This window comes from Papaver somniferum, unplaced genomic scaffold, assembly GCF_003573695.1.
Source record: "Papaver somniferum cultivar HN1 unplaced genomic scaffold, ASM357369v1 unplaced-scaffold_107, whole genome shotgun sequence".
NCBI lineage: Eukaryota > Viridiplantae > Streptophyta > Magnoliopsida > Ranunculales > Papaveraceae > Papaver > Papaver somniferum.
In genome coordinates, this window is record NW_020619603.1 from 8,400,333 (window position 1) to 8,427,082 (window position 26,750).

At 38.0% G+C, this 26,750-nt stretch overlaps 2 protein-coding genes across 2 annotated transcripts; both read right to left on the minus strand.

The window, feature by feature from the left end:
- Positions 1-10,974: 10,974 nt before the first annotated feature.
- LOC113327998 (putative disease resistance protein At3g14460) lies at positions 10,975-11,859 on the minus strand. Its single transcript, XM_026575097.1, has one exon. The coding sequence runs from the start codon at positions 11,857-11,859 to the stop codon at positions 10,975-10,977; it is 885 nt and encodes a 294-aa protein (XP_026430882.1).
- A 44-nt stretch (positions 11,860-11,903) lies between these two features.
- Positions 11,904-17,656, minus strand: LOC113327999 (disease resistance protein RGA2-like). Its single transcript, XM_026575098.1, has 4 exons — positions 17,519-17,656; positions 17,340-17,393; positions 12,677-12,916; positions 11,904-12,635 (listed from the first exon to the last, which is right to left on the minus strand). Exons 1-4 carry the CDS (start codon positions 17,654-17,656, stop codon positions 11,904-11,906), a joined length of 1,164 nt encoding a protein of 387 aa, XP_026430883.1.
- Between the last annotated feature and the right edge of the window lie 9,094 nt (positions 17,657-26,750).

Here is a 26,750-nt window from a genome sequence, read left to right on the forward strand (position 1 = left end):
ATTTCAGCCGCGGAAGTTATTTCCGCTGATTTAGAACCTGATTTAGAGCGTGCCCCGCGAATAGAAAATGTAAAACAATCTGAATTTATTTCTTATGGGAGTGATTTACTTATCCTGTCCATGCATGACTTGAATATTACTTACAGATTTCTATTGGGAATGAACTTACGCATCCATTTGGAGCTTTATAGTGTTTGCAGGTGCATATTTTCAGCCGACCGGACTAATTGGGATGATCCTCAACTTTTCAGACTTTATATATATGATTGGATGTCTACTCTGGGTACCAGCCCCAGCTTGTTTGGGAAACAAATACATTTAACTTCTTGGGAGGTAACCCAATCTCATGCAACCAGGTAATATCCTTCCGTAACTCTTTCACTTCAAATGGTAACAGTTTCTCCTTGTTCATGCTTTTAATTTCATCTTTAGAACATTGAGGACAATGTTAGGTTTAAGTTTGGGGGTATGGGAGAAACTTCTTAGTTGCAGTATGAATAAATAAACTCCAGAGCCTAGAAATTTATGCTTATTTAGGATGGCACTAACCAATCTAAGTGGATGGAAGCATTTTGATTGTAGGAGTTTGAGGAACCAATCTGATTAGATGGAAACATCTAAAGAGTCTATTCATAAAAGCACAGAGCTCAGGTGTTAGAAATAACATGATAGTTTCACCATATCTCGTTGAGTCCTTTTCACTTCTATTTTTATTTTATTTTGTTTTTAAACTATGTTTCTCTAAGTGATAGGTGGGGCCCACGATTCAAGTTGTTACCAATGCTAGGGTGAATTAGAGTGATTGAGATACTAAAAAAAAAAAAAAAAATTGAGACCAGACCATTTGACCAAAAGGAATAAATTCAATAAAGTCGACCACTGGTACCCTTGTATATGCCAGTTGTGTTGACCTAGAGTTAGGTTATCGACCACTGGTACCCTTGTATATGCCAGTGTGTTGATATTAGTCAGACTAGTATCTCAATCCATTAGGATAGGTTCATTTTGGCGGAGGCCTTCAGACAGATATGGGAAACGTCGTTCACTTAGTAAACATCAAAACCATCTATGTTTTCTATATCCATCTTCTTGATCTATTCATGTGATTAGTTTTGACTCCGAATATGATGTCCATAGTGCAACTATCTGAGTAGAGCTCTGTCACTTTATATGAATTTTAGTATGCTTGAGTGCAAACTCGTGTACAGCAATTGGAATTTCGCATCAGGGTACTTCTTCCTGTAGTCAATAAGTATGCCAACCAAGGAGATTCTTTAGTGCCTTCCAAGGTTCTGCGTAGATAGCTAAGCTCTGGAGTATTAAGGTTTTGTGGGTACACCTCTGGTAAACCCCCCGGAGACAACACTCTGCCACTAGGGCCACCTAGGGGTTCAAATGATTTTCCTTTCTAGAATAAATTTGCTCGAGGACTAGCAAATAATAAGTTTGGGGGTATTTGATGGACTCATTTATGTGTCTATATTAGTCTCAATTCTCTGTAATATTAGTACTCGATTTTGTTTACTTTGATATTTTATGTCTTTGTAGGTGTTTTTTTTTTGGAGAAATAAGGTTTTGCGGCGAGATTAGCTAAATATGGCTGGCCTGGTACCTTCATATATCAGCAGCAATTATTATGCTGGCCTGGTATTTCATATATATCAGCATCATAGAATTATTTCACAGACGGGGCACAAACACAGCAAAGGAATGTCAAAGAAATATTGGTGGGGTTGGTGGCTTCCACTAAGGCTATGAGAAAGTGGGAGACGTGACAAGTTTCTCAATTTACATCTTATTTTCATCACTCTCTTTCAAGCAAAAGCTACAGGCGAGAGGTGTTTTGTTGTCAACAACACCATACTTGATGCCGAGAATAAAGACGCTCATGACTGCATGCTAGAACCATCAGCTCTTGTAGAGATGCAGAGAAGAATGGTTTGCTGCCGTGGGAACCACAGGCAGGGATCTTTTGGTGGATGAATGAGTAGAGTCCGCAGTCGAGTGAAGTGCGAGTTGTTGTTGCTGCCATGGCCCAGAACGTGGAAGCAAATACGTGATTATAGACGAAACATGGAGAGTGGACAGAAGTCATTTGGATTGTACACAGTGATGAACATTGGCGACTGTTGGTTGAGGATTAGAAGAGCTCGGGTTTGGCAGAGATGGTAAAACTGGTACTCGGAAGACTGCATATGTTGTCGCCGGACGAATTAGTGAACTGTTGGTGCTCGAATGGAGAAGATGAAGCAGCAACAATGGCAGTCGACAGTGAAGAAAGGCGCTGGTGGAATTTTGGTTCTAAGTGAAGTAAGGATCTGTGTGTTTGGCTAATGGCTGTGAATTCATCTTATGAAGCTTGGCATTTTGTTGGTTATCCAACAGCGACTGCACTGAGAACTTGGAAATGGACTGAGGTTGTAGCAACAAAAGCTCACTGTGGTGAGAAGTTAGATGGCTAGCGTCAGAAGGCAGAAACTGGAGCTCAGATGGTTGAGTTCGTTTGACCGGGCAGGGAGGTGTGACGGACAGAATGACCGATGGCCAGACTTGGTCAATGTTCTGATTTGGAATACGATGGTGCTGGAAAGGATGATATGGCACGCTTTCATTGATTGATAATTTACTTGTGACGTGAGAGAAAAGAGATGGAGTCCAAGGCTTGGGTCGAGTGAAGTGAATTGATGGAGACGAAGAGTTCATGTTGGAAGCAAACAAAGCATATGGATATTATTGAACTGGGCCTGGCAGTTGGCTAGGTCGAGTTTTAGACTTTCCTAGCAGACATAAAAGGACGAGGAGAAAGAAAGAAAGGAAGGGGGGAAGCACAGAGAAACGGCGAGGAGCTGTAAACAGAGAGGAAGGCTGCCGCTGTTGCGGCTACACATCCGTTTACGGTTTGAAGTTTTTGTTTCAATTCCATTTTTGCTTAGATATTTTAATTTTAATCTTTTTATGGCTTTTGAGAAAGCCATGGCTAGTTAGAACCATGTTAGGGTTTAGGTAGAACCCAATTTTATTATGAAAACTCTACATTTATATGCTTAATGATGAATTGAATGACTAGTAATTTATCTTCACAAAAGCTTGATATCTAATTGTTTATGTGATTTTGTTGATTATTTATGCTTTTCAATTGATATTTCGTACTTTGGTTAAATCCTTTGACGTGATATGCTTTAGGATTGATAGGTAATGCTTTAGAATCACTACCCATGAAGCGAAGAAAATTACAGCGGAGAAACAGTATTTGAAAAAGCATGAGTTATATTTTTAAGGATTAGTAGAGCTTGCATAATTAATTGGTGGAAACCGAAAACCCTAATAACCCATTCTCATTTGTTTATTGTTAAAATTATTATTATTTCATTTTGATCCGATCTTTTGAAAATCGTTAAAACATTACTTATTTGATTATTTAGTTTTGGTATTAGTTAGCAGAGTATTTCACACTCCTCGTGGGAACGACCTGTACTTGCCATTGTCTACTAGTTAGACGCTGTGCACTTGCAGTATTTTATTGTAGGTTTCCCAACCTACCACTAAGCAAATAAGGATTTAGTATCATTCAAATAGTTTTTGAGTGTTTTGTTACCTTTGGACATGCTGTGAAGTTGTTTCTTTAGATTCATCTGATGATGAAACGTCTTAGGTGCATACTCCGATTCAAGTTTGTCCCAAACTTCTTTTGCAGATGTGAGATGGGAGACATTGCTGAGAACTTCTGGAGTTAATGTTGAATTCAACCATCCAACAATTAAAGAGTCCTGATGTTCATATGCTGTGAACTCAGGATTAACAGCATCACTATTTGGTAATGTTTTTGAAGGTACTGGTTTGGTTCCATCCACAAATCCATTGAGGTCATACCCCTTTAGGATGGGTTTGAACTGTGCAATATCCGTAATGTCTATGGGGTTTGTTACGATTGGAAAATTGATGGGTACAAGTTGCTCAAAATAGTGCCCGATTCACGGCGGAGTTGTTCTGAAGTTTGGGTTCGTCCACTAGGTTCATCAGGTTCATGGAATAGCATTGGAAACATACCTTGTGATATAAGTATTGATACTAATATTTTTAAGAAGCCATTAAATGGAATTATTCATTGGATAGGAGAAACCAAAGTTATAGGTTCGTTCGATATAGTTGAAGAGCGATTTAAAGAGATCCAAATACCCAGTTGCTACCTAGAAGATGAAGACTACCCGTTTCGTAATATGGAAGTGGGGTGCTTTTGGGGAGGAAATTTACTTTTCAGTTCATGGTACAGGTCTTATGAGCAACATCGATCTATGGGTGATGAAAGATTGAAGGTTTTAGACACGAGACGAGACAAGAAGATGAGAAATCTGTTTAATCTTTCTGCCTTGTTTCATTACCAAAGGACTCCTATATAGGGGAGTTTGATTACAAAATATATTATGTGATATCCTAACAGAGATAAATATCTCTCAAACTAGGTAAGAAAGTAATTACAAAATATACGAGAATATACATCTAATACCCCCCTCAAGTTGGAGGATGAAGAGTCGAAATGCCCAACTTGAGAAGAAGAGTTTGAAACTGCCGGCGTCCCAAAGATTTAGTCAAAATATCATCTAGCTGAGAAGTAGTATGAATATAAGATGGAACGATAGTACCTCGAAGTATTTCATCACGCACAAAGTGACAATCAATCTCGATATGTTTCGTACGCTCATGAAAGACCGGATTATTAGCAATATGCAACGCATCTTGACTATCATAGTGAAGCGAAACTGGTTTCGGATGTCCTATACCAAAGCTGCGGAGAAATAATTTTAACCATATAATCTCACAAGTTTTTGAATCCAAAGCACGATATTCTGCTTCAGCTAAGGAGCGAGAAACTGTGGTTTGTTTCTTCGTTTTCCAAGATATAGGAGAACCCCCGAGAAAGATAAAGTGTTCCGTAAGCGAACGACGACTAAGTGGACAACTAGCCCAATCTGCATCACAATAAGCGTCAAGAACTAGGTTTGAATCAACCCGAAGTAAAATACCTTGTCCAGGACTAGATTTCAAATAACGCATAACTCGAAGTGCAGCATCCCACTGAGATTGAGTTGGATGTTGCATAAACTGAGACAAAATATGAACAGAGTAACACAGATCCGGACGTGTAAGATTTAGATAAATCAGTCGCCCCACCAACCGTCTATAACGAGCAGGATCAGTCATGGGTGTGTCTGATGCAAGAGCTAGCTGATGGTTCTCCTCCATTAGAATACTAGCTGGTTTAGATCCAAGAAGACCAGTTTCTGTAAAAATGTCTAGGGCATATTTACGTTGGAAAATGAAAATTCCTTTGGAACTTCTAGCTACCTCAATACCAAGAAAATATTTTAATTTTCCCAAATCCTTCATATGAAAACATCTGCTGAGATATGCTTGAAATTCACAAATGGCATCTTTGTTATTTCCAACAATAACAAGATCATCCACATATACGAGAATATACATAATAATATTTCCCTTGCGATAGATAAATAACGAGTGGTCTGAGGCACTGGTAGAGAAACCATATGTACGCAAAGCAGTTGCTAGCTTTGCATACCAACACCGGGGAGCCTGTCGTAAACCATACAGAGACTTACGAAGTCTACAAACTTTTCCTGATAAACCATTACTGAAACCAGGGGGAAGTCGCATAAATACCTCTTCATTTAAATCACCATGAAGAAACGCATTGTGGACATCTATTTGAACTAACTCCCAGTTATTGATGGCAGCAACCACAAGAAGAGTTCATACAGTAACCATTTTTACTGTAGGAGTGAAAGTTTCCGTGAAATCAATTCCTTCTTTTTGATGATTACCAAAGACAACTAATCTAGCTTTATAGCGCTCAACAGTTCCATCCGATTTCCGCTTAATCCGGTAAACCCACATACAACGAATTACAGATTTGTTAGAAGGTAGATTTTCAATTGTCCATGTGTCATTGGAAACCAGTGCATCAATTTTCTTCCTTCATTGCTTTACGCCATTTCGGATCATCCATATATTCCCTGAATGACTTGGGTTCAACATCATTCGAAATAGCTTCAACAAAAGTACGATGTGCAACATAGAAAGCATCACAGTTCACATAATGTGTTATAGGATAGGGAGTACCTGAGGACTTGACTAGTATAGGTGAAGCTTCGAGGGGAACCAAGGTCGTGTTAGTCTTCTTAGGAACACCTTTCCATTGAAAAAAATCCTTGTAACGAATGTTATCAAATTTGGTACGTTTACCCCGTCCCAATTCCTCATCTGCGACCATAGGGTGATGTTCTACACTATCTTCAGTCACGGTGGTTGGAGAAACAATAAAGTCAGTACCAGGCACAGGTACAGCGTGTGGAGAAGCGTTAGAAACTTCTAAGTCAGAACCATCTTCAACAAGACGTACATCAATCACAACAGGCTCAAACTGAAGAATCTCCTGCACATCCTCATTATCTGTGTTATGTACCGTTGTAGGTGCAGTGCCCTGAAGAGCTGATGAACTGTTGAGGTGCGATGTCGATTATGTTACTGCAGTCATCCTCAAAGTGAACAATAGACATATCCCTATACACTGTTCCAGCAGCCTCATCAAGATACAACGAGTACAGTCGCATAAGTTCGTTGCTATCGGCCAACGGAAAAGTGTCTTCAAGAAATTGTACGTCTCGTGACTGAAAATATTGACCTGTATCTAGATCAAAAAAGTGCCATGCTTTCTTCCCAGACGGATAACCAAGAAAAATACAACGACGACTTCGACTATCAAATTTATCGCAAGGACTAAGATTTTTCGCATAACAAAGACATCCAAATACTCTAATAGAGTTAAGAGTTGGAGATAAACCATACAAAATTTCATAAGGTGACTTGAAATTAAGCACACGAGAAGGAGTTATGTTAATCATATATGCAGCGGTTAGAACACATTCACCCCAAAAATCAATTGGTAAACAAGCTTGAAAACGTAATGCATGAGCAACATTGAGAATATGACGATGCTTCCTTTCCACTCTAGCATTTTGCTGTGGTGTCTTAACGACACAAGTTTGATGAACAATACCATTCTTTCGAAAATAAGAAAGTAGACCTTTAAACTCAGTCCCATTACCGCTGCGCAGAATCTTAACTTGTCGCTTAAACTGGCGTTCAATTAACGCAAAAAAATTTGTTAGCAAGGTAGGTACCTCATCTTTGGTTTTCATCAGATATACCCAAACACATCTAGAAATGTCATCCACAATAGTTAAAAAATATCTCGAGTTACAGGCACGATTTGCACGATAAGGGCCCCAAACATCACAATGGATTAAATCAAATAAATCAGCTGCTTTATTATCACTCAATGGAAATGAATTACGATTTTTCTTGGCTCTATGATAGACTTCACAATCATGAAAATATAACTGACTATTAATGCTACTGACTTGAGGTAGAAACTTCAATGCTTGGATAGAAGGATGGCCAAGCCGTTTGTGCCATAATTCTGTAGTAGCCTTCTCTAACACGACGTTAACACAAGCTGGTCCCCCCGCTATCAAGCAATAAATCCCATCAGTGAGCTTACCCATACCAATCTTCGTCCTCAAAGTATGGTCCTGTATAACACATTCAGAATTAGTGAATTGAGTACTTATAATATGCTTTTGTGCACGTTTATCATGCGGTGAAGACAAAAATTGAGACACGTATATGATATTGCAGGTGAACTTTGGAACAAACAACACATTATGCAAAAGAAGAGAGTCATTCAACTTCACAGTCCCAATTTTGGTTGCCTCTATACTTACACTATTAGGCAGACCAACTTGAATAGGACAAATATCACGACAAGATTCAAACAAAGTGTCATCGCAACAGACATGATTGGAGGCTCCTGTGTCAACAATCCAGGTATGGCCACTCTTACCATTTAGACGAACGTGATTTGTAGTGGCTGACACCTCACCAAAGATAGCATTTGCCTTAGTTGATGGTTGAGTACTGAAAGATGGTGATTCAATGTTGGTATGAGCCGCAGGCCGACTTCTTGGTTGGCGACCATCTGGATAACCATGCTTCTCCCAACAACGATCCTCAAGATGTCCATTGTGCCCACAATAAGTTGGAGGTTTGCCCACCCCCCACCCCCCCACCCCCGCTTTTCGAACCTTGTGGCTTATGTCCGTGAGCAACAAAGGCCATTGGAGTAGCTATATCCTCCCTTTTCTGAGTATATATATTAACTTCTTCCTCTTGTATGAGACGAGAATATACAACACGTAGAGAAGGAAGTGGTTCGGTGCCCAAAATACTAGAACGTACATTAGCATAATAGGGTACGAGACCCATTAGGAGTTCACGCACCTGATCATTATTACGCCGAGTACATAAAGTCACATTCAAACCACAGGTACAACCGGAGCAAGAACATGAAGGTAGAGCATCAAAATCATTGATGTCATCCCAAAGTTTCTTCATCTTCCCATAATAATCTTGAATTGACTCTCCATCCTTTTGTTTGCAATCAGCGACATCGGATTTGAGTTGATAGATTTTTATTCCATTCCCTAGAGAAAAACGAAGCCTGATATCTTCCCATAAATCGAATGCAGTATCACGATAAAAAATTGAAGACCGGAGAACGGGATCAATCGTGTTAAAAATCCAAGCAACAATCATATAATTGACAGTCCACCAATCATCCAAATCAGGAGAATCAGCAGGAGGTTTTGAAACTTTACCATTAATAAAACCGAGTTTCCGTTTCGCACCCAGTGAAATACGAAACCCTTTAGCCCATTCTTCATAGTTCGATCCTTTGAGAACTACATGTGTGATGATAGTTCCTGATCCATCATTTGAAGCTAGAGCATATATTGATGTCTGATTGTTAGGTGAAGAAGAAGATGAGTTATGCAAATTTCCACCCATATCTACACCTGACTCACGATACCATGAAGGTTTTAGACACGAGACAAGACAAGAAGATGAGAAATCTGTTTAATCTTTCTGCCTTGTTTCATTACCAAAGGACTCCTATATAGGGGAGTTTGATTACAAAATATACTCTGTGATATCCTAATAGAGGTAAATATCTCTCAAACTTGGTAAGAAAGTAATTACAAAATATACGAGAATATACATCTAATAAAGATTACGGAGTTATAGATTCTTGGACGAGAATTTTCAGCTTCTCGAAAGATGATACATGTTACGAATCATTACGGCCACTGCATTATGTTAATAAGAATCGGGAGATTCTATTACAGGGTAAACGCTTAGAACGTTATTATAATGGACAAACTGCTTTAGTCTCGTATAACCCGAAAACCACGAAAAATCGAAGGCTTAGAACTTTGGTTATCCCCAGCATACCAAAATATTTTTCTGCGACTACTTTTGTTGGAAGTCTGGTTTGGTGAATTCGTAAAGCTGCAGAAGATCTACAGTGGACACCATGGCATGGCGCTTATACTAGGAATCATTGAACAAGAGAGTGTGGTGACTTCTGTATTCTACTAAGATGAAACAAGCAGTCCTATTTTGTTTGTTCTAGGTTCTTGTGAAATCTACTTATACTTGGTGTATTTAGTTGCAGCTCCAAAGCTATGTTGTGTTAGGCGCTCTTAAGACGCCCAGGAAAAACAAAACAAAAAAAAATCACGTTTTGGCGCCTGGCGCCTTCTAGGGAAACATGTACACCTAGGGCGCTTAGCTCGCCATTCACAATATAGCTCCAAAGATTTCCAAGCTTGTCTATACAAATTATTAATGGCTTCTTCATTTCTACTACACTGGTGTAATGTTTCCTGTAGATTTCGTAGTGAGTGTTTCTTTATAAATGGGAATGGTTGGATTTTATGGTTCGCGAACAGTGAGACTGTCAGATGCAGTATCTTTGATTAGTTTTTCGTTATATCATTACGAATGGGAATTGTTGGATTTTATGGTTCAATCATGCAGCTAAATGTTCTCGGAGTACACAGGACATTGAATTACATAAAGACATTATCCGGCTTACAGAATGATTAGGCACCTGAAGTTCTCTTTAAAATCCTCACAAACTGAATCAAATCTGGTTACATAAAAGTACGAACTTACAGCATTAGTTCTTAAGAAAGTGAAGCAACTTTTAATAAACGAAACTTTGCCACAGGTACCATACAGATTTCCAAACTTTCTGAAAGATAGAAGACAAGAGAGTTCGTAGATATAAGTGAAGCCATCTTAGTTGGCTGAGGTTGCACCTCAAAACACCGTTTAGCTATTATTTTCATACTCCTGTGGATATTCGTGCCAAGAGTAAAGATTTTGTGCTCGCAAGGTATGACATTCCACCCCTTAGAACCCAGTTCCTGTACGCTCATTCTGATCAAACAATTTCGAGAGCTAAACATCTTCAGCACTATCAGGACAGGAAAAACATGCACCATAGATTTTGTGTATAAAGGAATGGTATTACTTGACTTTTGAACTCTGAAAACACAGATGCTGGACGAATTCAGATGATTTCTCAGGATCCTTAGTGGATGCCGCTGACCTTGGATACCCACATCTCAAGTTATCAACCCTTCTTACAAACCAAATTATCGAGAGCAGAGGAAGTCAATTTTGCACAACGACTTACATCCACATTCTTAAAAGTATCTGGTACATCCACATTCTTCAAAGTATCTGGAAAGAAGTGCGGCAATGCAATCAATTTGGGGCAGTTTCGGATATGCAAGTCCCGAATAAAAGGCATAATCTTCTTCTCATCTGGAGCAATGAAATCCCAGTGCTCCAATTTAGCAATATCAACAATATGAAGTTCTTCCAGCTTTGGCAATGCTAGCTCCTTCACATATTTGCAACTACTGCCAATTGCATAGAACTCATTCCCAATATCCTTAATACTGCCCAAATTTTTTATATACAGTTCTTCAAGGGATGGTAGGTTACCCAATGCAGGCAACATTGTACAGTTAATGCAATCTTGTAACTTCAACATGCGAAGATTAGAAACATGGAATCATTCTCCAGCCAACTTGGGAGCTCCGAACCGAGAAAGTGAGTGAGCGTCGTTTTCTTTATGTTTGGATGGGGGTGAAGGTCTTCAAGCACACTCTTTGTCTTTCTAAACTCGTCTTCTCCTAGATTTTCCAGCTTGTACGGTGAAAAATCTAACCGCAGTTCGTGGAGATTCTCCTTGTTCATCAGTTTAGCATCACTAACCTCCTTGAAGTTCTCCACTGTATGCAAACCTATTATGTTTATGCAGCCATGCAGTTTGTTGAGGTCCTGAAGCTCTCTAATCCTGCATCCTAGTTTCACGATACTCACGGGGAATTTAGATAACCTCTGAAGAGATGTTAACCTCCCAGTTCCTTGTGGTAAGTAGGGCAGTTTAGGAGTACTATGAATTTCAATATGTCTCAAGCCACTTAATTTAGCCAAACTTCCAGGCAATTTCAAAAGTTGTTGGCAGTCGTTGAGGGCTAAAGGCTGCAGATTATGTAGATCACATACTTTTTCAGGAAGAGATTGTAGATTTGTGTGAGACAAGTTTAGGTACCGCAGATGCTTCAATTTCCCCACTTCATTAGGTATTTCTGAAAGGCTAAGATAACTGAAATCCAATACCTTAAGAAATTTCAAGTGAGCAAAGAGATGTGGGGAGACTGTTCTGGAAATCACTCTGCATTTAGAGTTGTAGAATATTAGAGTGGAGACGTGATTTTCCTTATGTATAGAGGTGGAGATGGAACTTAAATCACCATGCAGAACTGATAGATGGCGAGCCTTGCTCTTTTTATAAGGTGTGTTGTCGATTTCCATAATGGAGTGCCCACTCATTGAGGCAGCTAAGTCGTGCACCAGATCATGCATCTTGATGGAAGTTACCTCGCCGTCTTTGTTCCTTTCATAATTAATTACTGAAAGTAGTCCTGACCTACCAATTCTGGATCTCTATCTTTTGTTGCGGATGAGCCGAGGAAACCTTCTGCCATCCACAGCTTTATCAGCGTGCTCTTGTTGATTATCCTATCCTTTGGGAATAGGGCAGTGTAAGAGAAGCCTAGTTTGAGACAGCGTGGCAAACTGTAGTAACTAAAGTGAAGAGCCGACAGGATTGGTTCCATCTCTAGCAGCTCCCATTTATCACTTTCCATAACATCTTCCCATTCATGTCTGGAGGTTTTAGCTCGCAGCAGACCTCCAAGACACTTCAGTGCAAGAGGGACACCATTGCAACGCTGTAAGACTATTCTTCCGATGTCTTCAAACGGTTTCAATGTATCAGCAACATCGTCCTTTTTTCCATAAGCGCTTTGACAAAATAATTTCCAAGCAGACTCCTTAGATAGAGGTTTTAGCTCGTGAAGTGTTGTCGTGCTCATTAAGTAGGCTGCCATTTTATTGCGCGTGAGGCTCAGTATGCTGCTTCCCGGAGCACCAACAAGGAGGCTCTTCAAAGCTAGCCAATCGCGGATGTCCTCATTCCAGACGTCATCCAAAACAAGTAAGAATTTATTTTGTTTGATACGATTGCTCAAGTGAGTCAAAAGAGGAAGCATATCAGCACCATGAGAATTAGCAACATAATTAAAATCAGCATCATTATCATCCAAAGGAGAAGACGACGATAGAGCTTCCAGAATTCCCTGGACAGTCTTATCCAAATAAGAAGCAGAAGTTTGATTACTCTAGCACAGTTGTCAAAATGTGATTTAACCTTGTCATGGTCATACACAGACTGAGCAACAGTTGTCTTACCGATACCACCAATTACAACAATATTTATTACTCTAGCACCTTTTGTGTTAGGGTCAAGTGGCAAAATGCCCCGAAATGGACTCCATGATTGTGAAAATGCCCCGGCCGTTAGGCGAAAGATTAAAATGCCCCAAAATGATATCGAAATGCCCCAATCCGTTAAAGTTGCCTATAATAGTCAAAATGGGGCATTTTAATTTTTTTTTGACAGAAATAGCACCGGACGTGATTCACACGTGTGCTAATGAACCACGTGGACTTAACTGACACATGTACCACACGTGGACTTGACTGAAACATGTACCACACGTGTGGTTCGTTCGAGTACCACAGTACCACAATTCTTATCTTCTCAATTCTTAACTTGACTGAAATATCAAAACACTGAACGATAGAGAGGGAGAGAGAGATAGACAGATAGAGATCGAAGAACTGTGAAGTTGCATATCGAGAAGAGAAGATAGATGAGATGGAGAAGATAAGATCGGGGAAGAACTGTGAAGTTGCAGCGAAGACCAGGTAACTTATAACCCTAATTTTATTTTACGATTTGGGGTTTTCGAAACCCAACCTTGCTCTGCTGGTATCTGCGATTAGGGTTTCAGAGAGGAGAAACGAAATTAGGGTTTCATTAGCTGTAGAATGGGTTTCACAACGGTTGTAACTAGGGTTTCAGGGAAACAAAATTGGGTTTCATGGAAACAAAATTACGGTTTCAATAACTCTAATTAGGGCTTGAATAAAACGAAATTGGGGATCAAAATGTTGGGTTTTTGGATTTTTAGCAGATGAAAAATGTTTATATGATTTAGGGTTTAATATCTTTCAATGTTTGTATGATTTATGTATGGAATGTATCTCCCATGCATACTCAATTGGGATATTTCTCCATGGTGTGTTGTTTAATTGAATTAATTCTCATGCAAGGTGGAGCTAGAGCTCATTTTGTCTTGTTCGTCTGTTCCCACAAATAATCCTTGTTTAGGCAACTGAAGTGACAAGTATCAACCACAAATAATCCAAATGCTTTAAGTTCTGCTGATGTGACAAGTATTTAAAACAGAAGTAAAACCTATTTTGGCCGCTGATTGACTTTTGTCTATCAACTTAGTTTCCCTCATTCAACTGAAGTGGCATTTATCCCGCCTGCATTACTACCCTACCAAGTACCAACCATATCCTTTGTTAATTACAACCCACAGACATTATGTTTGTCCAATGAGTTTCTTACTTAACTGCATAATCTGGTTATTAGTTGAGTTGTAGTGTCTGAGTTGTGCATTATTTCGTATTGTACTGTCTTTGAAGAGCCAATTCAATCAAGCATGTAGATCAATTTCATTTCATTATAGTTCCGATTTTAAAATTTTACATATATATCTCTTTCAGAATTTTTTGTTTATGGCGTGCATGAAAGTAGAATGACAGCAACATGAACAAAGATAAATAGTTTTTCTTTGTTCCTAATTGATTAGATTTTTGCCGGTAATAAATATAGTCGGATAAGTCATTCACAGTAGATTCTTAAACAGTTACACTGTAGGCGGCTATAGGTTTATTTCTTATGGCCAAAACTACAACCACAAGTCTGCATTTCTTGTCCATCCATCCTCACAAATTCAAGTTTTTCTTCCAATCACATCACACAAAAGAACTTTTTTCTATGAACAAAAATAGCATTAGAAAATTTCAATCACAGTCTAATACACAACATTTATCAGATTATAGAGGGAAAATGATGTCATTATTACAGTTTTTGGCATCATCAAAGTAGAATCTTGTCTACTGTACATGATAGAATATCAATAATAGCGGTACTATACAACAGGTATGCGTAAACAAAGCCCAGTTTAGTAAATTCTCTCCAACATCTTTTGGACTTGAGTTCTTTTCAATGGAGAGCACAAAAAACAAGATAATTATAAATAATCACTCAGACTAGACATATCTGGTAATGCTGTTCAAAGGTTTTCTAAGACGCCATAAGTTTGGTAAGATTTCTTTCTAATACATTATTACTCAGACTAGACATATCTGCTAATGCTTTCAATACACGCCGGGGTGATCTCAATCATTTATTTGACCATTTTCATGTTATCCAGAAATCCCTATCTTCACCAATTTTTTTTTTTGCCAAAACTATTTGATGAATGAGTTTGTTCTGCACCTAGAAAAGAATAGGATAAATGGATAAGTGCTTGCAGCATTTGCTTTATTTGTTCTGCACCTAGAAAATTGTCTTAGGGTTCAGTATATCCTTGATTGATGTAGAACCTCACTGATTTTACAGTGGGTCAGCAGTATTTGTTTTATTGAACAGAGACCTTTTGTTTGCGGAATCGTGTTCGTAGCTTTGGTAAAAAAAGTCTTTCTTAAAGAATTTGATTATAGTAATTTGTAGAGGCTTTTCAACACTATGAATTTGTTATATGCATGAATATAGAAAAGATTCGTTATCATATATACTTGATCTCACTTTCTTGTACTTTGTTTTGTGGCACATGCTGGTTGATTTTGTTTTTCTCTAAGAACTTACTGGTTAATAAAATTAGGAAGTAAGTGGCCTTTCATTTTTGTTATATGGTTGGAAGTTATTGATATAAAATCTTTAATGCATAGGCTCAAGTTTATGACTGTTGAGAGTATAATGACTATCCACATTTAACTAGTATTTAGGTAATGAAGTTATGTGCATGTCATCTTATAATAGATTGGTGTTCTACGTAGTCTTAACTCGAACCAACTCTTTAAATTTTGTTTATGTTAGCTCTTTCGCGATGGATTTGCAATATTCCTGTCAAAACTACATTTACATCAACCATTATCTCCACATTCCTTCATTTTGAAAATGTTACCAGCATGCTCCCTTGACACCTTTTTTGTTAATGGTACTTCATTTTTACGGTTAAGGTTGTACAGTACACAAAGTAGCCATTTCCTGTTTCAAAGTTGATCAACTTTTACTCTTAGCTCCAACCAGCTAAGATATGTGACTCGTCATGTGCCATGTTGAGTTTGGTCTGTTTACTGTGGGTAATTTTAGAAGAACCTAGGTATATGGAGGTTCAGCGGTTTCATCTTTTCTGTGTTATTATGATATGATGTGTCAGATTTTGTACTTCAAAGTTCATATGTTCTTCTTTAGATGTTCAATTGTGAATCAAGGCAATGAACTTCATTTTTAAGGTTCTATACTACAGGGGCTTGTTAAATGTTTAGCTGATTTGTTTTATTTTTGTTTAATGTTTCAGAATGGGTAGCGAAGATAGGGATTTCTGAATAACTGATATAGGTGGCAGATTCAAGGAGTTGTATTGTTATGATTATAAAGCTGGTACAAGTGGAAGGTGATTGAAATTGATATGGGAGATAGGACCAGACACTATGCTTATTGTGTTTAAGAGGATTCCAAAAAATGTGCTTGGAAGGTGAATGCAAGAAAAGTATCAGAGAAAGAAGATATGACAGTCACAATCAGAGAATGCAACATCATACATACTTGTAAAAATCTCAATGAAGACTACAACAGAAAATGTAATGCAAATTTTGTGACTAATTATGTTTAAGAGTTTTAACAGTCTTTTGTTTATGAATCTATGGTTTTAAAAAGTATGGAGACAATCATGGTTTTATTTCTTACGGATTGCGGCATTTCTATATCATTTTGGGGCATTTTAATCTTTCACATAACGGTGGTTTGATTCGACAACTGCACTGTCCTGGTTGCAAGCTACCAATAAAGAAACAAAAAGTTGAAAGCTTGTGAATCGAGATCTAGCTACGTTTTGCTCACCTCGTTTTACCAGGGTGCACATCCCTTCGTTTTTTTTTTCAGCTATTAATATTATCGCGCATGATTCTTATCTTTTGAAATTTGATAGGCTTATGTTTCTGTGAGGCCCACCGTTGATAATCAAATTTTAAAAAGACATAAAAACGGGTTTGGTGAGTGGTTGGTTTTTATAAGTGTTCAAAATCATTGAATAATTGAGAATTTTTATAAAGTATCCGTATTTTAAATTACAGTAAATAAAATTCCCCTGTTTTTTCGCATCTTCAAAAGTACCCTCATCACTTTGACCGTGTTAGTCAAAAAACGATAAACGGTTGTTAGTTACCTTTATGCCCTATGTGGCACCTATAGAAAGACTAATAACGTCTTACTCGAGTTGGTCTGACTCAATCTCAGTCTGTGAATTGCTGACCGAGTTACCTCGTCTATTTCATTTAGATCCCCAATTTGAAGAACAGTAAATTTTGTTTTTCTATTTCAAATTTGTTCATCAAAACCCACTTCAAAAAATATGCAAAAGATAATTTAACACGATTTCCTTGTAAATAAAACCCTCATATTATCATTTCAATGATATCAAACAATAACAAGAACCACATCATTACATATAAAGATAGAACTTACTCGCCTACTTCAATTTCGTACCTTTAACGCAGTTAGACAAATCCTAATCAATCACATAATTCAAGTCAAGTTCAAAATGAACTGATAAAAGTGGTCAAATCATTAAAAATAAATAAACGACTAAAATACACAAAATTTCAAAAGCTCTGGTGCATTTAATATAAACCCAACTCACCTCTTTTTCCTTCACCACCAGCAAATTCAGTTTCACCACCATTAGATTCAGTTGCTGCAGCAGCATATTCAACAAAAACTCCTAAAATTATTCTCAATTCGACTATCAACAGACCCAAACTTGATTTCCTTTAGCGCCATTAGAAAATGTTTCACCACCATAAGATTCAGTAAAAATACATTAACTTGATTTCGATTTGCTGGACACGAATTTGACTTCAGCTTCACCACAAGAATCAAATTAATTTTCTCATGATTTCCTTTAAACCCAACTTCACACTTTACATCATCAATAAACCCTAACAGATGAAGACCCATCAATAAGACCAAAATCAAACCCTAACTTCACTCTTAACACCAACCACAAACCTTAATAGTCAGAAATGGACTTGTTATTATTGTTCATGTCGATATTTGATAACGATAAGTCAATTAAGACTTTTCGGGAACTCAATGAAGAAATATTTCTTGAATTCTAATGTTTCAACTGAAAACTCGAAAGTAATTTTTTTCATTTGTAATTTCTTTTTTCACTCAAAAGAAATATTGAGTTTTTAAATCTCTAGAGGTTTAACCCTCTAGTCGGTGTAATTCTTTTTATCTATTAACAAAAATTTTATTCCTAACAAGAAAGAGAACTCTACTGACTCCTGATGATCACAAAGCCTACTCTTATAGCGATTTAATTTGCTACCCCAATTTTACATACTAAATTTCCAATGTCCTTGCACAATTAGATGTCCATTTGTTAATTATTCATCAACCATTAAGAACCGGTGTGATTATCCTGAAATTGAAGATCCCTAAACTGTCTTGTGATCGAGGAGACTGATTAGTCAAATTTTTCATCCAAAAAATCATCCTCAGACAAGTAATTTAGTGTTCCTCTGTGCTTTGAAGGAAACATCCTTACCGATTTTGGATGTATGCTCATGTTCAAAGATCTTTAGCTATCCAACCAATGTATTTCTGGAAAGATTATCAAGGTTATTTCCCTCAACGATGGAATGCTTCTTAGACTCGTATCTAGATGACAACGATCTGAGAATTTTTATCACAATGTCCTTTTCATGAATAGTCTTACCCAATGCAAAAGATGCATTAACAATTTCAGATAATGTGTGATTAAACTCATCAAATGTATCTTCATCTTCCATATGAAGGTTCTCCCAATCGGAATTAAGGTTTTGAAGCCTAGCTTCCTTTTCACTGGAGTTAACTTCAAATACGGTTTCTAAGATATCCCAAGCATCTTTACACCGAGTGCAATTTGAGACATGGTGCTGAAGATTTGGGGTAATGGCATGTATGATGGCATTCAAACCGTCGGAGTTTTGCTTTGAAGCAAGTATCTCGTCAGGACTGTATTCACCAATATTCTTGGGAACGTTTACATCTCCAACTGCCACAACAGGAGCATCATAGCCATTAAGAACATATACCCATGATTGAAAATCACGTGCTTGAAGAAAAGCTCGCATAGCAATTTTCCACCATAAGTAATTAGATCCATCGAAGACTGGTGGTACGTTAATAGAGATAGCACCTCTGTTCATAGAGTCAGATCGCTACAAACACATACTTGTAAGGCCTTGAACGTGTTTTCCTGCTCTGATACCAATTGAAAAAGCGGGGTTCTAACAACACCACCCAATATTTCACTTAGAAATCTGTATGAACAAAGTCGAATATACTTTCAAGAGAATCAACAAGACTCAATCAATTAAAAGTATATCAAAGAGTTTATATCTCTCTTTTGTTTTGATTTACTCAATCTAATAGAAATCAGCGAGTCCAAATCAAACACAAGGAATAACTTGGACGGTACCAAAGACCAATGTCCAAGGGTCAATCAACGACAATCAAACAACCAAAGGTTGGATTATACCAACTGATGATCTAAACGCACAACCTGTATTATTTCAGTTATAAAGATAAAACAATATAATGCGGAAATTCAAATAACACAGACACCAGAAATTTTATTAACGAGGAAACCGCAAATGCAGAAAAAACCCGGGACCTGGTCCAGATTGAATACACACTGTATTAAGCCACTACAGACACTAGCCTACTCCAAGCTAACTTCGGACTGGACTATAGTTGAACCCCAATCATTCTCCCACTGATTCAAGGTACAATTATACTCCCTACTCCTCTGATCCCAGCAGGATACTGCGCACTTGATTCCCTTAGCTGATCTCACCCACAACTAAGAGTTGCTACGACCGAAAATCGCAGGCTTTAACAATAAACAAATCTGTCACACACAAACAAGTCTATCAAAAGATCAATCTGTCTCCCACAGAAAAACCCTAAAATTTTTGTTTCGTATTTTGATAATAATCAAGGTGAACAGGAACCAATTGATAATCCGGTCTTGTATTCCCGAAGAACAGCCTAGATTAATCAATCACCTCACAACAATCTTAATCAAATGGTAGCGAAACAAGATGTCGTGGAATCACAAACAATGAGACGAAAGTGTTTGTGATTACTTTTATATTTTTCCTATCGGAGAACTCTCACGATCTCAAGCCAATCAATATGATTGTACTGTTACGATAGAAGATGCAAGATCAGATCACACAACTACGATAAAAGTAGTATCGGTCTGTCTTCACAATCCCAATGAAGTCTTTAAGTCGTTAACCTGGTTTTAGAAGAAAAAAACCAAAGGTTAAAGGAGAATCGACTCTAGCACGCAAACTAGTATCACACGTAAGGTGTGGGGATTAGTTTTGCAGAGTTGCTAGATGTCCCCTTATATAGCCTTTCAAATCAGGGTTTTGCCTTAGTTACAAAGCAATCAATATCCACCGTTAGATGAAAACCTGATTTAGATTCAAGATAATATTTCTCAACTGTTAGATCAAAAACTTAGCTTGTTATACACAAATGACTGTACGCTTCTAGGTTTGTTAACCGCACCCAAACGTGTACATTGTTGGTTCAATAATAGTTCACCAAAAGGTTAACCATAAGAGCATTTGATACCAACCATGTTCTTCTTCACCATAACTAGTTCAAGTGACTCAAATGAACTAGTTAAGAGAGTTGTTCAATTGCAAGGAAATCTTATGTAACTACGCAAGACACAATAGAAACAATGATTTGATTCACTCGAATCGGTTCATGAACTTTAATAGCCACGGTTAGCAAATGCATTCCTTAATCTTTTAAGATTAAGTTCAGAAATCATCTTTAGATATATAACCTTCTCAAGTTCGCAGAATAGGTTCGCGGACTTAAGGAACCGGAAAGAGTTTACAAACTCCAGCAGAAATTCAAGGGTTTGAGAACTCCGCCGGTTCCCGGACTTGGCTCACGCAAGTAGTTTGTCAACTCCAGCAGAAATTCTCGGGTTTGAGAACTTCGGCAGTTCGCGGACTGAGTTCGCGGACTTGGCACTTGCCATACTTCCGGTTCTCTTTATCAACAAAGTTCGAAAACTTCAGTTCAAGGAATCCATTGGTTATGTAATCTAAACTCTCATTACAATCATTGAAACATTCTTAGAGGACGTTACAATTTCTCATCAAAGCAATTTTCAATGTGGTTGAAACATATCATGACTTTCGTCACTAGGTAAAGATAAACTTGGTCGAAGCAAAAAGATTACCAACACATATTTCGAGATATAGATAGGCGAGGTATACTCGGCTCGAAATACCAAATGTGTATAATCTAGTTTATATATATAGCATACTACTTTTGTCTCAAAGAGTAGGAGATAGAATTTATAGACTTTTGAGTGAAAGATAAGTTCAAGTCTCCACATACCTTTTTGTCGAGAAGTTTCACCGGTTCCTTGAGTAGTCCTTCTACTTGTATGATGAATCACCATGAAGTCCATGAGCTCAACTACACTTACTATCCTAGTCCGAGACTTAGCTATAAGAGACTAGAAATCAAGACTTATAGTATTGATCACTAACATTGAGAAACATGCTTGAGATAGCAACGGGTGCGAGTTTGATCGAACAGTGCTCTAACAGATGCTCATCAGGGTATTGGTCTGGAGGTGTACAGCGTGCGGCGTACACTACGCCCGTTACAAGAAAGTGTCATAAGAGTGAGGCGGTTAGTAAACACAAGAAGTAATGGTGAAACGTTTTCTTCATTATGGAAACATCAATTCCAGGCGTTACCCATTACCACTTTCTTCCATTTACTAAATCGTTTCCAATTCTTACGAGACCAGGGTACGTTTCGTTGCGACTTGTATAAATAGGTCTCACCTATTTCCACCAAAGAAAAAGTTTTGGTCAGTAACATACAACACTCAGAAATCACTTGTTAGCTTTCTAATATGCTAGCGTTTCACTTTCGGATACAAGTCGTCAAACAACTACTCTTCCAGAATCAACTATTATGGTCTCAACACTCTCTTCACATCCTTCCCTAAGACCAACCCTTCTCCTCCAATTTGTGACCGAAGCAAGTCTGGAACGACCATTTCTTGGTTTAGGCCGGAATTGTACAGATTGATCTCTCGAATCAAAGTACTCCCTTGCAGTACATTGTTTAGGGTTTAGACTCGTTTCTCACTTACACACCCGAAATTACCAAAATCAGCAGAAACCGTTTTCACCCTCAAACAAATATGTATCGCCAATTTGCTACCTCTGGAGGAAGTTGAACCTCTCGACATTTCTGACAATGAATCTATTCCAGATCCTGATAGCGACTATGATTATGTCAGTTTTGACGAGGAAATCGCTCTTCCTGAAGATCAACCTGAGAGGGATGGTGCTGGCGGCAATCTTCTTGATGTACCAAATGTTGAAGCTATTGCTCATGTTGAAGATCAAGATATTCCCCATGTTGAACCATCTGCGAAGGCCTCTATTCCAAGTTCTCCCCCTGTTGCAGAGATTGAGGCCATTCATTCACATGATGAAATTCCTCTGAATGACCCTTAGCTTCATTCTATTTTTAAACTTGCTTGGATTTCGTTTGTGTTTTTTTGCTGCACATTTAAGGAAAGACAAATTTGTTTGTAAAGGTAATTTTATAAGCATGCAATTCTACAAATTATTTTCTAAGTATGCGAGCAATATTTTCTCCCTGATTTGTTTCTGTGCAGGGTTATTTTCTAATCATGCAAATAATACTTTTTTTCTGTAATTCCCATACTTGCCTCTATTATTAGTATGTTAGATAATGACATGTTCATGGATTTATGAGAAAGATGATACTTACGTGGTGGGCCCGGAGATGTGTGAAAATTAAGTGTAATAAAAACGCGGGCCTACAGTAATACCGCAAGTGCACGGTCGTCAGTTGTAGCTCGTGCAAGTACGGGTCGATCCACAGAGACTGGGGGTGTTTTGAGTTTCTAGCTATTTTGGGCTCTAAATTGCTATTGGGCTTCTAATTGTGCTTTGGGCTTAGTGGGTTTGTTGTAATGATGAAGTGCTTTAGGCCTTGGGCCTTTGAATGATTTTGGAATGAACTGTGAACTAGGCTTTGGCCTTAAACTTAGGCTTGGGCTCAGTGTAGTGAACTGAGCTTGGGATTAAACCTGGGCTTTTGGTATGATTCGGGCCTTAGCTGGAGCTAGGCTTTTTAGCTATGAACCTGGGCTTTTAGCCTTTGGTTTCAATGAACTGAACTTGGGCTCAGTGTTGAAGTGAGCTTTGGGCTCAGTTGGCTTGTATGAGGATCTGGGCTTAACAGTGACAGGCCTTAGCTTGGAAAGTGAACTGTAAGCTGGGCTTGGTAACAGTGAACTAGGCTTTTGGTCTTTTGAATGAGTCCACAGTGAACTGGACTTGTCTCTTAATGATCAATGCACTTAGGCCACAGTGAGCTTCAATGGACAAATGGGGAGCAAAACAGAGAAACTAGAAGAGCAAAAGATAGCAAAAGAAAGAGAATAAAAGAGAACACAGACAGAGATGAGGAACAGGGAAGAATAGGAAACAATAACTAAGATATTAACAATGGCAGTGCAACAAACTAACAATGATCATGGGAAAGAAGCAAACATCGGTGGCAATGAGGCACAAAGGAAGTTAGCCTAAGGCAAGGGAGCAGCAATGAAACAAAAGGTAACAGTGGAGGTAAAAGCTAAATAAAACAGCAAGGAAAACTCAACTGAGCAATAAGAATAACAGAATTAGAGTTGCAAGTGACTGTAAAAACAGATTGTGGGTTAAGTTAAGGCTTTGAATCCACCCTTGTGTCCTAGCCAAACAATGTGATCCTAGGTTGAGTTGAACATCCTATGCATACATCTAGAATGGGAGGAAAATCATCTTGCTCACTGATATGCCCCTAGTATTGACTTTCTTCTGACAGCACAGTCAATCACAGGCATACCAGAGCACTAATTTCTTCCCATTGCACAAGCAAAACACTGCACTAAGGCTCTAACCTAGCATTCCACTACCTAACAGTCCACTAAAGCTTCATCTGAGCCTCAGCAGTGAACTCAGAACATAATTAACATTGCAATGGAACTAAACATGATTAACAGGAACAACACAAAAACATCATATTAACAACAACATCAACAGGATATTAAAACAGGGAAAAGAATTAAACACATGAACAGCATATGCAGAACATCATGAACATTACACAAAACCAAACATAGAACATATGCAGAACATCAAAGTTCTGGACATTGGCTATTCCAGCATAAGCTTTTACATTACACCCACAGTCATATTTATACCCAATTACAAGTTAGGGTTCTTCCCAAAAAAATCCAAAATTCACTCACCTAACACACTGATAACAACCCAATCAACCAACCCATGCTTCAATTAGACGTACAATTGATTTCCCCCCAAAAGTTCCCAAATCAGAAAAATTAGGGTTTTAGAAATTAAAATTAGAAATTTACCTAATCTCTGGCTCCAATCAAACTTCGACCCATGCTTAGAATTAGTCTTCTCTTGCTTCCCATACCGTCAATTTGCCTCTAGATCGACCTAATTTACCTATTTCACACTTTAGGGTTTCGGTTGAAAATGTGTGAAACAATGATGGGTTATCATTGTTTGACGCTGTGGTGATTATGGTGGTGATGGCGGAGCAGTTGGGAGAGCAGGTGGAGGAGCAGGTGGTGGAGATGGTGGTGGTATGGCGTCTGTAGAGGAATGGAGAAGATGGAGTCGATGGTTTTGGGAAGAAAGGTGCGTTTGGTTGGGTATAGGGTGCTCGATACTTGGGTGTTAGGCGGGTTCAGCGAGGTTTGATGATCTGCGAGAAGGAGCGATGGATGGGAAGATGGTAGGTGGATCCAACGGCGATACGGAGGTAAGCGTGGAGCGACCGCGGATGAAGGGATGTAGCAAAACGGACGACCCAAGATGGAGATGGGCGTTGCGATGTAAAGCGGGGGCTTCGGAGTTTGATGCGCGATGATGGAGCGACCGTAGGATGCTGAAATGCTTCGATCTGACGGCTGAAATCCGAGACGGGCTTGGATATAGAAAATGGGTTTGGGTAAGGGTTTTGGGCCTTGGGTATGCCAAGCCCATATCTTCTTTAAGAACAATTCTTTCTCTTCAAGCCCACTTCTAGCCTTTTGGTCTTGTGCATGACATTCTTCGCGGCTTCCTTGTCTAACTCCTCCCGACTTTTCATTACTTTTCTTCTCTTTTCGCTCCGCAATTCATCCAAACTTTATTTACAACCTAAAAATGCAAAATTAATTAATAAAAATATTTATTCTTGAAAACAAAGAAAATACAGAATATGGGATAAAATGTAGAATTAATGCACAAAAGATGAGTTAAATGCCAAGAAAAATATATAGAAATATGCACTTTTTAGCACTCATCAAATACCCCCAAACCTGAATTTTACTTGTCCTCAAGTAAAACAAAACTAAGGAAATCCTAACTATACCACTGTCGCTGGTCTCTCGAATGCATTTAGCGTATGCACTAAGCCTTTTAAATCACTAAGTGTCCCTAGTGGACGAGTGAAGTCTCGTGAAGGTTTGCTTAGAACGTACCTACAAAGTTCTAGGTAAAAATATAATCTCAGATTCCATCAAATGTGACATGTGCAAGATAGTTTAAGCTCACAGCAAAATGGAGATGTCAATCTAGCTATCAAAGGCACAATCCTAGCACTGATAACAAAAAAAAGACATGTGATAAGAGTGTAAAGTGTATCTACACATGTGTAAAGAAAGATCTGAAGTTATGACTACTAATCACCGATAGTTTCTCAGGCTAAGAACCAAGGTCGAAATCTAGCTAGCTGTCCGGACTTTACGAGAATTGTGAATGAGTTGGAGGTATTTCACAATTACTCGCGTTGTACATCAATGGCATACACCCTTCCTTGCTTATTACAATAAAACACAAAAGATGACTCTTTACATGACTCTTATTTACATTGACTACTCTCTTTTATTTTTGGAACAAGAGATGATGGAATTGATAAATACTTGATTTTTTTTGAAATTTTTTTCTGAATATATACATCGTTTTTTTTTTTTTTTGAAGAACTTTTGATACAAAGGGAAAAAGAAACAAAAAATTACATGACACTTTGCAAGAGGTAGCCCTTTTTGATGCACCCAGTTAAATTCGATGGTTGTCTTTCTTAATGTAACCTCCACCTTCTATCCCAACCAACCAAAGAACAAGCTAGTCAAGTTTCGTTCAGTATTCTAAAGTGATTGGCAATCGTGACTTCCTATCAAACACCTTGAAGATCGAGGCCATACATGTATTGGTAGATCGTGCGCATGCAAATTTCTTATCACTATGTGAATTGTGCTAGAATCAGGGTGCCTAAATATCTAGACTAAGACTCCTAATAATTACATATTTGCACAAGAGTCAACATTTCAAGGTAAATGAGCTCCATTTTTTATGTTTTTTTTAATTTTTTAATTTTTTATTTTGATTTTTCAATTTTTTTTATTTATTTTTTTTATTATATTTTTTTTTGGAATTTTTCAATTTTTTCAAAAAAAAGAGGGAGTTCTTGTTTTCAATTATGGCATATTATCATGGTATCTACTCTATACCCCCAAACCTAAACTAAACATTGTCCTCAATGTTTAAAAATATGGAAGGAATTAAAATGCAACATATAGAAAGGGACATGCTGAGTAGAGTAAAAGGAGAGAGAATACCCGATTTCGGCGAAAGAAGAATTAAAACTCCGTTATTCAAGGAAAAAAAAAATCCAACATATTTCAGCCGAGATCATATTGGATTAGCAAAATATATACAAAAGGAACAAAAGGGTTTTAAGAAATTTTATCTACTGGATTATATACAAAAAATTCACCATACACTAACAATCTAAAGAGTTGAGGATCAACCCAAAAGACAAAGTGTTGAAACATAGACAGTTTCAAAACACTAAAATTGGACTGAAATGAGAGCGAGAGTGAAAAACCGGATGAATCACCCCTAAACCTAAATTTTTC

Excerpts from the sequence above, each read along its gene's own strand:
- LOC113327998 (XM_026575097.1), bottom strand. The coding sequence starts at position 11,859 with ATGCATGATCTGGTGCACGACTTAGCTGCCTCAATGAGTGGGCACTCC.
- LOC113327999 (XM_026575098.1), bottom strand. The coding sequence starts at position 17,656 with ATGGGTCTTCATCTGTTAGGGTTTATTGATGATGTAAAGTGTGAAGTT. Across the intron at positions 17,394-17,518 it reads CAAATCGAAATCAAGTTAAT|CAACTGAATCTAATGGTGGT; the intron begins GTATTTTTACTG and ends ATGCTGCTGCAG. Across the intron at positions 12,917-17,339 it reads TGGTGGTGAAGGAAAAAGAG|GCAACTTTAACGGATTGGGG; the intron begins GTGAGTTGGGTT and ends TGACTATTATAG.